Genomic DNA, 11,929 nt, shown 5'->3' with positions numbered 1-11,929 from the left:
GAGGGTCAGTGCTGAGGGGGAGCGCCGCACTGTCCCGAGGGTCAGTCCTGAGGGAGCGCCGCACTGTCGGAGGGTCAGTCCTGAGGGAGCGCCGCACTGTCGGAGGGTCAGTCCATCAGCAATTACCTCTTTCCCTCTCAATCCTTACTCCCATCTCAATCTCCCTCTCAACCTATCCCCAGGGATCTCTCTTTTCACCTCCATCTGCTCTTTCAGCCTTTTCCATTTTGTTCTGTACCCTTGCTTTCTCCATCCCCATCTCTCTGTCTCCCTGCCCCCTCCCCCTGTCCCCCTGCCCTCTCCCCCTGTCCCCCTGTCTCCATGCCCCCTCCCCCCGTCTCCCTGCCCCCTCCCCCCCGTCTCCCTGCCCTCTCCCCCCGTCTCCCCTGCCCTCCTCCCCCCGTCTCCCTGCCCCCTCCCCCCCGTCTCCCTGCCCCCTCCCCCCCGTCTCCCTGCCCCCTCCCCCCCGTCTCCCTGCCCCCTCCCCCTGTCTCCCTGCCCTCTCCCCCTGCCCTCTTCCCCCTGTCTCTCGGCCCTCTCCTCCTGTCTCTCGGCCCTCTCCTCCTGTCTCTCTGCCCTCTCTCCATCTCCCTGCCCCCTCCCCCTGTCTCCCTGCCCCCTCCCCCTGTCTCCCTGCCCTCTCCCCCTGCCCTCTCCCCCCTGTCCTCCCTGCCCTCCCTCCATCTCCCTCCCTTCAGCGTTGGGCTCCCTCCATCAGTCTGACTCCAGTCCTGACCGGTACTCACCTTGCTGTAACAGTAACAACAGCACCAGAAGCTGAAGGACACTGTGATTCTGACAGGGTCTGACCACAGTCATGTCTTTCCCTGCACTGAGACACCTCACCTCTTCTGCCCAGATAACCCTCCTGCCATTGGCTACACCAGCCCCCAAATCCTGCCCACCTCTCATTGGCCATCCTGTTCACCTGGGCCCTCCTTCCCATCACCCCCCATGTCCTTCCTCCATTGGCCGACAGCACGGCCTTGTAAGTTGGCGTTGGCTCATTGATGGAATGACTGAGCCACATGATGAAGGGGGAGAGTGGGTGACGTGCCAGTAACGAGGCTTTGGATTGGTCAAGGCTGTTTCAGCCACGTTGAGACTCTGAGGGGGATTGGTCCAACTGAACGGGCTCCTTTAATTGGCTGCTGATCTGCAGGCCCTGTAATGGAGCCAATGGACGTTTCTGGATTGTTCCTCATTAGACGATGCCTTTCTGAATTTCACTCCTGAAAGTCATTCTGTTTCCTAATTTCGTATCTCCACGAGACAATTTCTCTCTTTCTTAATATCACCAAAAGTTCCAGTGGGGATGTGTAACCTGATTGAGCCTTTGGACTCCAAATTGGGACTGTTCCAGCATTTCACCATTGAGTACAGGAGTTGTTTTATCTTTGCACTAGACGTTGATGAGGCCACATTTGGAATACTGCGTACAGTTCTGGTCACCCGACTATGGAAAGGTTATTATTAAACTGGAAAGAGTGCAGAAAAGATTTACTCCTGTGGATAATGTGTGGAAATGTTGCTTCTGCAGAAGTCACATACTCAGCAGTCATAAGACCTAGTGTTGTCTCAGCAGTTATAGGCACGCTCACGATAGACCACAAAGTGATGTGGTAAAACGGTCAAAAGAGCAGCTGCAATTTTCACGTATGAGGGATTGGATAGGATAAAGATAACGCAATAAGGCAAGAAATAAACATGGGTAGGGGGGGGCAATAGAATTAGATTAATGGGGGAAGTAAATAGAGGCGGAGTGAAGCTAGGGCTTTTGATAGCCTATGCACATAAGCAAAATCAACCAATGAGGTGAAAGGGGGAGTACTGAGAGGCTCAGACAGACTGGATAAAAATGTATTGCTTTTGTTCAGCGGTGTGCCTACTCTGTGGACACCCGGTCTTGCAAGAACGTATGAATAAACACCGCTTCGGAATTTGACTCGGACTAAAATTATTTGGCAGTGAGCTTCGGTTCTCACAATTGGGGGCTCGTCCGGGATACTGTCATCACCAGCGGCGTGGTCACTGTCAATGACTGGGAAGACCCTTCCCGTTCCGTTTAGAACGGACCTGTGTCTTTCGTCGGTGGGTGCGCCGTCCGGTCGACTGATGAGGATCTGAGGGGAGTCATTCCGAATCAGGGCAGGAAAACAAGGCAGGCCCGGAACAGTAGGCACAGGTACAGTCAGGCAAACTCCGTGCACGGACCAAGGTAAGAAAAGAGACTTTTAAGATGACTAGGGGGTGTGATACCTGTCAAATTGAGGCACTGACGGGTTGAGCACCATGGGAGGCAGTGAGCCTTGGTGGATGTAAAATAAAGGGGTAAAAGAATCCCAGAAAACATCCGTCCAGTAAGTCCTTTGGGATGGATGTTAAGGATTGGAAACATAATTCGTGTTCAAGGGAGAAGGATCAGAAAACTATGATAAAATATTGTTGATTTGTTTGGAACTAAGAGAGTATTGTTGAAGTTATATGTTAATGAAAAACAACCTTTCTCTGAAGAGGAGTCCAACTATGCCTCCTGCTGGCAGGACAGTCCAGATACCCAATTATACAGCATGAGAACTGTTAGAACAACGGAAATAAGATATTAAGAACTATCCACTCCCGAACTCTAAGGAATGAAACCCTGAGACAAATCAATCGCCCAGGAGGAGTGGGTGAGATTGGCTTTGTGAGCGCCCCTTTGACGAGTGGAGAGGTTAGGACCTTGAAGAAGGAAATGACATGCCTTATTGAAGATCCTGTTGGTCTTTCTGATCAAGTGGATTAATTCCTAGGTCCCAGCTTATACACTTGGACAGAATTGATTACTATTCTGAATATTCACTTCACAGGAGAAGACAGGTGAATGATTGGAGGGGCAGCAATGTGATTGTGGGAGCCAAAACATTGCCCCCATCCTCCCACCACCCCCGCGGTGGGAGTCATAACGGCCAAACAGAAGTTTCCCAATACAGACCCTGGATAGGGGAACAATAATCCAGGTCAGCGGACGCAGATGAAGGACCTCAAAGACTTCATAATAAAAGGAATTAAAGAAGTAGTCCCTAAAATCTCAGAATTTAACTGAGGCGTTTGAGGTCCAACAAGAGAAAGATGAGACTCCCTCAGCATTTGTTATTTTCAGAGGCTGCGGGACTCAATGAGGAAGTATTCAGGTACGAATCCTGAGGGTCCAGTAGCTCAGGCCCTCCTCAAAGTACACTTTGTGACTAAGGCGTGGCCGGATATCCAAAAGAAAATCCAGAAAATCGAGGGATGGAGTGGGAAATCATTGGGTGAATTATTGAGAGGCACAGAAAGGGTTTGTAAAGAGAGAGGATGAGAAGCGGAAAAAAAAAACAGAAGGCGAAACTGATGGAAGCCACGGTTGATGAGATAGTCAAGAAAAGAGTAGAACCGAGAGTAAGCAACCAGGGTGATGGCTGGCAGCGTGTTGAAAATAGAGGCAGGGGAAGAGAACGAGGAGGACCCGCTAGGGGGTCCAGTCGACAGGGACGGGGATTAAGGTGGAAATCTCCACAGGCGGGATGTTTCTACTGGGGAAGGACAGGTCACTTTAAGTGGGGGTGTACGGATGTGAAAAGGGAAGAGAGGGCGATACCGCTAATGAACTTTGATGAAGGATAGGGGCGTCAGGGGTTCCTGCCCTCGGGGACCCACCAAGAACCCTTGATAAATTTAAAAGTGGGATCTCAAGAGAAGGATACAGATTTCTTAGTAGATATGGGGGCAGGACGATCATCCTTAACTTTTATACCCAACGGAGTACAATTTACAAAACAGCAGATAACAGCGTCCGGTGTAAAGGGGGAAGGATTTACAGTCCCCGTATTTGAACCGACGATGATCAAAAGTGAGGAAGGAAAAATTGAGGGACAATTGTTATACATTCTGGACGTAGGAAGTAGATTGTTAGGAAAAGACTGAATTGTGCTCTAAGGACTAGGGACGGGGGTGAGCAAACGACAATTAGCAGTAAAAATGGCCCTTTTGACCGAGGAACAGGAAAAACAAATAGACCCCACAGTTATAGGCATGGGAAGGCAATCGAGGGGGATTGCAGATCCCCCCCCCCCCCCCTCTCACGATGAGCTTGAAACAGCCGCTCCAAAGGCCCTGGAGGGGAAGGAAGGAACTGTCTGCATAGATTCTAAGTATGCCCTTCGGGGTGGTACACACATTTGGGGAAAATATGGCAGGAGAGAGGACTGGCAAACAGGAGAGGTAAAAATAAAACTGGCACGTGGGGCATTAATTCAGCACGTGTTGGAATCCCTTTTGCTGCCAAAGGAGACAGCCATAAGAAAAGGGGGGAATTGTGGAAAATGTGTGGAAATGTTGCTTCTGCAGAAGTCACATTCTCAGCAGTCATAAGACTTAGTGTTGCCTCAACAGTCATAGGACCACACAAACAATAGACCCACAAAGGGGTGTGGTAAAACCGTCAGACTAGGAGCTGCAATTGTCACATATAAGGGGCTGGATAGGATAAAGGCAATCAAATAAGGCAAGAAATAAACATGGGTGATTTGGGGGGGGGGGGGGGGCAATAGAATTAGAGAATTGGGGGAAGTAAACAGAGGCGGAGTGAATCTAGGGCTTATGATAGACTATGCGCATTAGCAAAATCAACCAATGAGGTGAAAGGGGGAGTATCAGGAAGCTCAGAGAGACTGGATAAAAATGTACTGCTTTTGTTCAGCAGTGTGCCTACCCTGTGGACACCCGGTCTTGCAAGAACGTATGAATAAAGACTGCTTCGGAATTTGACTCGGACTAAAATTATTTAGCAGTGAGCTTCATTTCTCACACTAGGATGCTGCTTGGATTGGAGGGTTTGAGCTAAAAGGAGAGGCTGGTTAGGCTGGGGCTTTTACCCCTGGGGCGTCGGAGACTGAGGGGGGTGACATGACAGAGGTCTATAAACCATGAGAGGCGTAGGTAAGGCAGTTAGCTTTCCCCCATTGTCGGGGAGTCTAAATCTAGAGGGGACAAGTTTAAGGGGAGAGATACAAAAGTGTCCAGAGGGGACAATGTTTTAACACAGAGAGTGGTGAGGGTCTGGAACTTTGTCGTGGAAGTGAGTACAATTTCATCATTGAAGAAACATTGAGACAGGGACATGGATGGGTTCAGGGGGGAGGGATATGGACCAAACGCTGGGAAATGGGTCGAGATTAATTGTGAACACGGGACAGTATGGACAGTTCGTGCTGATGGGCCTGTTCCCATGCTGTAGACTCTGGATTATGTCTGTGCTGGCTCTTTCAGACACTCACTGACCTATATCTGTCCCCTGTAGTCATAGAGACATACAGCAAGGAAACAGGCCCTTCGGCCCAACTTATCCATGCCGACCCGATATCCTCAATTAATCTAGTCTCATTTGCCATCACTTCGCATCATATCTGAGCACTTCCTATTCACATCCCCATCTGGATGTCTATTAAATGCTGTACGGTGAGAATCACTGGCCGATCCACATTTATGGCCTGTGACTAGTTAACCCATTGCGAAGGTGGGGGTGAGCAGCTTTCTTGGTCCACTGCAGACCATGTACTTTGGGTTGACCCACAATGCCCCTGAGGGTGGGGATTCCAGGATTCTGACCCAGCCACACTGAAGGAATATCGATGTATTTCCGAGTCGGGATGGTGAGGGGCTCAGAGGGGAACTTGCAGGGGGCTGGTGTTCCCATGTATCTGATGCCCCTCGTCCTTCAGGATGGAAGTGGGCATAGATTTGGAAGGTGCTGCCTGAGGATCTTTGGGGAATTTCTGCAGGGCATCTTGTAGATAGGACACACTGCTGCTACTGAGAGTCGGTGGGGGAGGGTGTGGATGTAGTACCAACAAAGCACGGGCTGCTTTGTCCTAGATGGTGTCAAGATTCTTGAGTGTTGTTGGAGCTGCCCCCATCCAGGGTAAGTGGGGAGTAATCCATCATACTCCTGACCTGGGCCTTGTAGATGGTGGACAGGGTTTGGGGAAGTCAGGAGGGGAGTTACTCGCTGCAGGATTCCCAGCCTCTGACCTGCTCTTGTGGACTCTGCACTGATATATCTCTCAAATCCAGTGGTGTTTTTGGTCAATGGTAACCCCAGGATGTTGATTGTGGGAGATTCAGTGATGGTCGTGGTATTAATGGTTGGAATGTCTCTTATTAGAGAGGGTCATAGCCTGGCATTTGTGTGGCACAGCTGTTACTTGCCACTTGTCAGCCCAAACCTGGATATTGTCCAGATCTTGTTGCATTTGAACATGGACTGCTTCAGTATCTGAGGAATCGCTGAACACTGTGCAATTCTCAGCGAACATTCCCCACTTTGGAGCTTATCATGGAGGGAATGTCATTGATGAATCAGTTGAAGATGGTTGGGGCCTAGGACACTACCCTGAGGGACTCCTGTAGAGATGTCCTGGAGCTGAGATGACCCTCCAACTACCACAACCCTAGGATGGGCCGTGAGCTCAGTCTCTTTCCAAATTTCATAATCTCTGGAGTGATTGGGTTGGAGGACAATCTGAGGTGGGTGCACAGGTCTTAAAATTCAAACTCGCGCGGTGGGCCCTTCCTTCGGTGGGGGGGGGGGAATGAGTTGACTTTGCATCTTTCTGTGAGGCTGAGAAAGTTAACTTTGATGTTCATCAACAAACTGTTAATGTGCAGGAACGTGCTGAGCAGGAGGAGGGGGTCACCTCAGTGGGGGGTGGGGGGTGTGTGTGGGTGTGTGGGGGGGTTGTGTGGGTGTGTGTGTGTGGGGGGATGTGTGTGTGTGTCGGGGTGGGGGGTGTGGTGTGGGGGGGGGGCGTGTCTGTCCCACGGAGGGATGGAGACATTGAAGTCAAAATGCCCCAGAAGGAGGTCCCCCAGCCCAGAGATATTTGGAGATGCTGGTGTTGGGACAAAGTTAAAAGTCACACAATACCAGCTTATAGGACAACAGGAGTATTTGGTAACACGAGGTTTCAGAGCACTGCTCCTTCATGAGGTGGTTGTGGACAATAAGGTCATAAGACACAGAATTTATAGCAAAAATTTACTGTGTTGTTGCAACTGAAATTATTTGTTAAAAAAAAAGTCCTGGATGGTTTGTTCCATCTCTCATCTTTAAGTACTATAGAGCTGAAACCAACGTGGTCATTTGTGGCTGGTTGATGTTCATTTACCCTAGAGGTTAGCTTTAGAGTCATAGAGGCACGGTGGCTGAGTGGTTAGCCCTGCTGCCTCATAACGCCAGAGACCTGGGTTCAATTCCTGCCTCAGCCAACTGTCTGTGTGGAGTTTGCACATTCTCTGCGTGGGTCCCCTCTGGGTGCTCTGGTTTCCACCCACAATCTGAACATCCACAGGTTAGGTGAATTGGCCATGCTAAATGGACCGTAGGGCTAGGTGGATTAGTCAGGGGCAATCTTAGGCTGGTGGGTTTCTCTTCGGAGGACTGGTTGGGCTGAAGGGCCTGTTTCCATAGTGCAGGTTATCTAACCTAATTTTGAGTGTTGCCGCTATTAGCCAGCACGGAAACAAACCCTTCGGTCCAATGTGTCCATGCCGACCGGATATCCCAGCCCAATCTAGTCCCACCTACCTGCACCCGGCCCATATCCCCCCAAACCCTTCCTGTTCATATACCCATCCAGACACCTTCTTAAATGTTGCAATTGTACCAGCCTCCACCACTTCCTCTGGCAGCTCATTCCATACATGTACCACCCCCCTGTGTGGAAAAAGTTGCCCCTTAGGTCTCTTTTATATCTTTCCCCTCTCACCCTAAACCTATGTCCTCTATCCATCTGTTTGCCCAATGTAGTGTTTCTGACAGTCCTTGCACAGTATTTTGTGAATGATGTTCATTTTGCTTGTCTTTTTAGGGTCGTTTAAGTCCATAAGGTGCTGGTTTAGTGGATTGGTGGGTTTGTGGGCTACCGTCATGGAGAGTTACAGCTCAGCTGGGAAGGATTTAAAGAGAGAGTTAAAAAGAGCAAAGAGAGGACACGATTAGTCTTTAGCAAATAGAATGAAGGAGACCCCTAAAGCTTTCTATCGGTATGTGAGGGATAAAAGGATGACTAGGGTAGGAAAAGGGCCAGTCAAAGACGGAAGTGGGAAGTTGAGTGTGGACCCTGTGGAGATCGGAGAGCTGCTAAATGAACATTTCTCATCAGTTTTCACTCAGGAAAAGGAACATATTGTCGAGGAGAAGAATGGGATACGAGATATTAGACTAGAAAGGATCGAGGTTAGTTACAAACAGGTGTTATCAATTCTAGATGGAGTGAAAGTCGACAAGTCCCCTGGGCCGGATGGGATTTATCCGAGGATTCTCTGGGAAGATAGGAAGGAGGTAGCAGAGCGTTTGGCTTTGATATTTGAGTTGTCATTGTCTACAAGTTTAGTACCAGAGGACTGGAGGATTGTAAATGTGTTTGCCCTTGTTCAAGAAGGGCAGGAGCGATGACCCATTTAATTATAGATCAGTGAGCCTTGCTTCTCTTATAGGGAAGGTTTTGGGAAGGATTATAAGAGATCAGATTTATAATCATCTAGCAAGGAACAATTTGACTTCAGATAGTCAACATGGTTTCGTCAAGGGCAGCTCGTGTCTCACAAACCTCATTGAGTCTTTTGAGAAGGTGACCAAGCATGTAGATGAGGGTAGGGCAGTTGACGTGGGATACATGGGCTTCAGTAAAGCCGTTGATAAGGTTCCACATGGGAGGCTGTTGGAGAAAATGCAGAGGTATGGGATTGATGGTGATTTAGCAGTTTGGATAAGAAACTGCCTTTCTGAAAGAAGGCAGAGATTGGTGATTGATGGAAAATATTCAGTCTGGAGTCCGGTTACTAGTGGTGTGCCGCAATGACCTGATTTGGGACCACTGCTGTTTGTTATTTTTATAACTGACTTAGACACAGGCAGAGGTGGATGGATTAGTAAATTTGCAGATGACACGAAAGTCGGTGGAGTCGTGGACAAGTTGGAAGAATGTTACAGGTCGCAGGGGGACTTGGATGAACTGCAGAATTGGGCTGAGAGGTGGCAAATGGAGTTCAATGCAGCTAAATGTGAGGTGATGCACTTTGGGAAGAATAACAGGAAGGCGGAGTACTGGGTCAATGGAAAGATTCTTGGTCGTGTGGATGTGCAGAGTGATCTTGGAGTCCATGTACATCGATTCCTGAAAGTTGCCATTTAGGTTGATAGTGCTGTTAAGAAGGCATATGGTGTGTGAGGTTTCATTGGTAGAGGGGACGAGTTCCAGAACCGCGATATCATGCTGCAACTAAACAAAACACTAATAGGGGTGGCCACACTTGGAATGTTGTGCCCAGTTCTGGTCGCCATATTTCGGGAAGGATGCGGAAGCATTGGAAAAGGTGCAGAGAAGATTTACCAGGATGCTGCCTGGTCTGGAGGGAAGGTGTAATGAGGAAAGGCTGAGAGACCTGAGTCTGTTCTCATTGGAAAGAAGAAGGCTAAGGGGGGATTTGATAGAGACAAAAAAGATGATCAGAGAATGAGATAGGGTAGACAGTGACAGTCTTCTTCCTAGGATAATGACATTAGCTTGTACGATGGGGCATAACAACAAATTGAGGGGTGATAGATTGAGGACAGGTGTCAGACGCAGGTTCTTTATTCTGAGTGTTTCAAAGGGTGTGGAATTCCCTACCTGCCAGTGTAGTTAACTCAGTCACATTAGGGAGATTTAATCCTTGGATAAGCACGTGGATGATGTTGGGAAAGTACAAGGGGACGAGCTGAGGATAGTTCACAGGTCGGTGCAACATCGAGGGCCAAAGGGCCTGTTCTGTGCTGTATTGTTTGATGCAGTATGATGCCAAGGAAGCTGAGTAATCTGACAGTCATTTCCAAGATGTCTTTGATGTAGGGGAGAGTGGCTAGGGTTTCGGATGTGTTTGGTCTGCTTGTTTGAGTTTGTTGCTGAGAGACGTCAGTGGAGTGTGTCCAATGGGTACCCGTTCTTTTTTGAATACAGTGTACAGTTGGTTTCCCTCTGGTCTTCCTCGTTGTGCTGCAGTGTGTGGTGGCTCATTGAAATAACATTCTCATGCTTTTGGGTGTTGGGATGATTGCTTCTGCAGTTCAGTATTTGGTCCGTATCTGGGGTTTTTCTGCAGATGCTGCTTTGAAGTTCCCCATTGACTGTTCGCTCCACTGTGACATCTAGGAATGATGGTTTGTGGTCATGTTCCTCCCCTTTAGTGAACTTTATGCCACTAGCCACCAGGATACATGGACATCAGCTCGCCACAAAAATACATGACCCACTCTCACTAGCATTCTTACATACAGATAAGGAAGGACACCACTTCGACTGGGACAACACATCGATCCTAGGACAAGCCAAATAGAGGCATGCACGAGAATTCCCAGAAGCATGCCAATCCAACTGGAACTCTATCAACAAACACATTGACTTGGATCCCATCTACCACCGCCCTGGGAGAAAGAACAGGAAATGACATCACACAGGAAATGGCATCCCCTTCCCAAGGAAACCGTAACACATATATGGAAAGTGGACACAATGTCAGCGTTTCACTGGAGGCTCACTGCTGATGTTACCAAGTCTGGTGACGAAACATCTGAAAATGAACCTAACACCTCAACAAATTTACATCCAGAATATAGATATTCTCAGTATTTTAAACACCGATGCTGTGAAACATCAATCACAATAACAAAACTAATAATTTCAAACTTCACAGTTAAGCTGCATAGATCACGAGGGAAGACAACCAAAGGGTCAAAAAAATTAAAACACTGGTTCCTGACAAGGATTGGGAACTATTTTTAAATTGAAATAATTTCAGTACGGATCACCATTCGATACAAGAAGAAACTCGCTGTTTTCAAAGATTTCAATTTATTAATTGATTCGAGCATTGATAAGATTTCTGTTAAAATTCTCAATGTTACACAACAGAATTTTCTCACCGTCCTCTCCCATACGCAAGCATTTTCTGGGAGTTGGAGACTCCTAGAAATTCCCTTGCCCTACAACAACAGTTGCAGCCCCCCCCAGCAGTTAATATGCACCCTGTTGAATGGTCAGTAAAGTGGAAAACTCCCCCTCCCTACAAACCAAACGATATTTCAACAATACAATGACAGAGAATAAATTTCATCCTTGCATAACATTCAGCACAGTGTATTTTACTGCAGCAGTTAATATGGTTTCATAACGTTACTCACCCTGAAATACTATAAAAGTAAAATGATTCGCGGTTATGAAGGAAAATAATTTGCCACTCACAGCACAAGAAGCAGACATCCGAACAGGAGTAGACCATCTGAGCTGCTCCAACTTTGTTTTTCCAACACTCAGGCCACCCTTATCTCTCTAACCGAGCTTTTGCACCTGCATCTGAAGGTCAGTTAGGGATGGCCAGTAATGTCTTATCTAGTCTAGTTATTGCTATGCGGTAAAGTGAGCATTTTCGGCTAATCTCTATTGAAGCAGACTGTGGTCAGTCAATTATGCAACTATAATAGAATTAAAAGCCATTTTATGCAGCTCGTAGCAGAATTGACAATTTGCAACCTAGAATCCATTTTCTCATAATATTTGCATTGAGAAGCTATTTTATTGCCTCCTAAGTTATTAAGAGCATCAGTTAAGTGGTTGTTCCTGACAACAACTAGTTACCTCAGCCTATATTCAAGTTTCAGATCCTGACAATTAGTGATTAAAATTATTACTTTAATTTTAAAACTGCAAACATTCAAAGTTCTTTTGAATCTGATGTTCTGTTTACTGGTTTTCTTGCATTCAGAAATTTGCATTGATTTGTGAAAGAACTCTAAGGTTTGAGCAATAAGCTGAGGTTAGGGAAACCGGGACTGTTTTTTACTGGAGGCTGAGGGGAGACATAATATATAGGG

The 11,929-nt window shown here is 47.5% G+C and overlaps 1 protein-coding gene across 2 annotated transcripts in view; it reads right to left on the bottom strand.

The window, feature by feature from the left end:
• The window catches only part of LOC140468599 (junctional adhesion molecule A-like), a 42,988-nt gene extending 31,619 nt beyond the window's left edge, over window positions 1–11,369 (bottom strand). The window contains exon 1 of one of the 2 annotated variants that reach the window (XM_072564696.1): window positions 11,301–11,369. In XM_072564696.1, the coding sequence (XP_072420797.1) occupies window positions 11,301–11,337 (37 nt within the window). In that variant the 5' untranslated portion in view covers window positions 11,338–11,369. Of the gene's footprint in view, window positions 1–11,239 lie in introns of both variants that reach the window. The other variant, XM_072564698.1, reaches the window with a different exon arrangement.
• Window positions 11,370–11,929: the final 560 nt, after the last annotated feature.

The sequence above is a fragment of the Chiloscyllium punctatum genome, chromosome 47 (genome assembly GCF_047496795.1).
Source record: "Chiloscyllium punctatum isolate Juve2018m chromosome 47, sChiPun1.3, whole genome shotgun sequence".
NCBI classification, from domain to species: domain Eukaryota; kingdom Metazoa; phylum Chordata; class Chondrichthyes; order Orectolobiformes; family Hemiscylliidae; genus Chiloscyllium; species Chiloscyllium punctatum.
The sequence above is the reverse complement of the archived record's forward strand: the minus strand, read 5'-3'. Positions and strand labels throughout refer to the sequence as shown.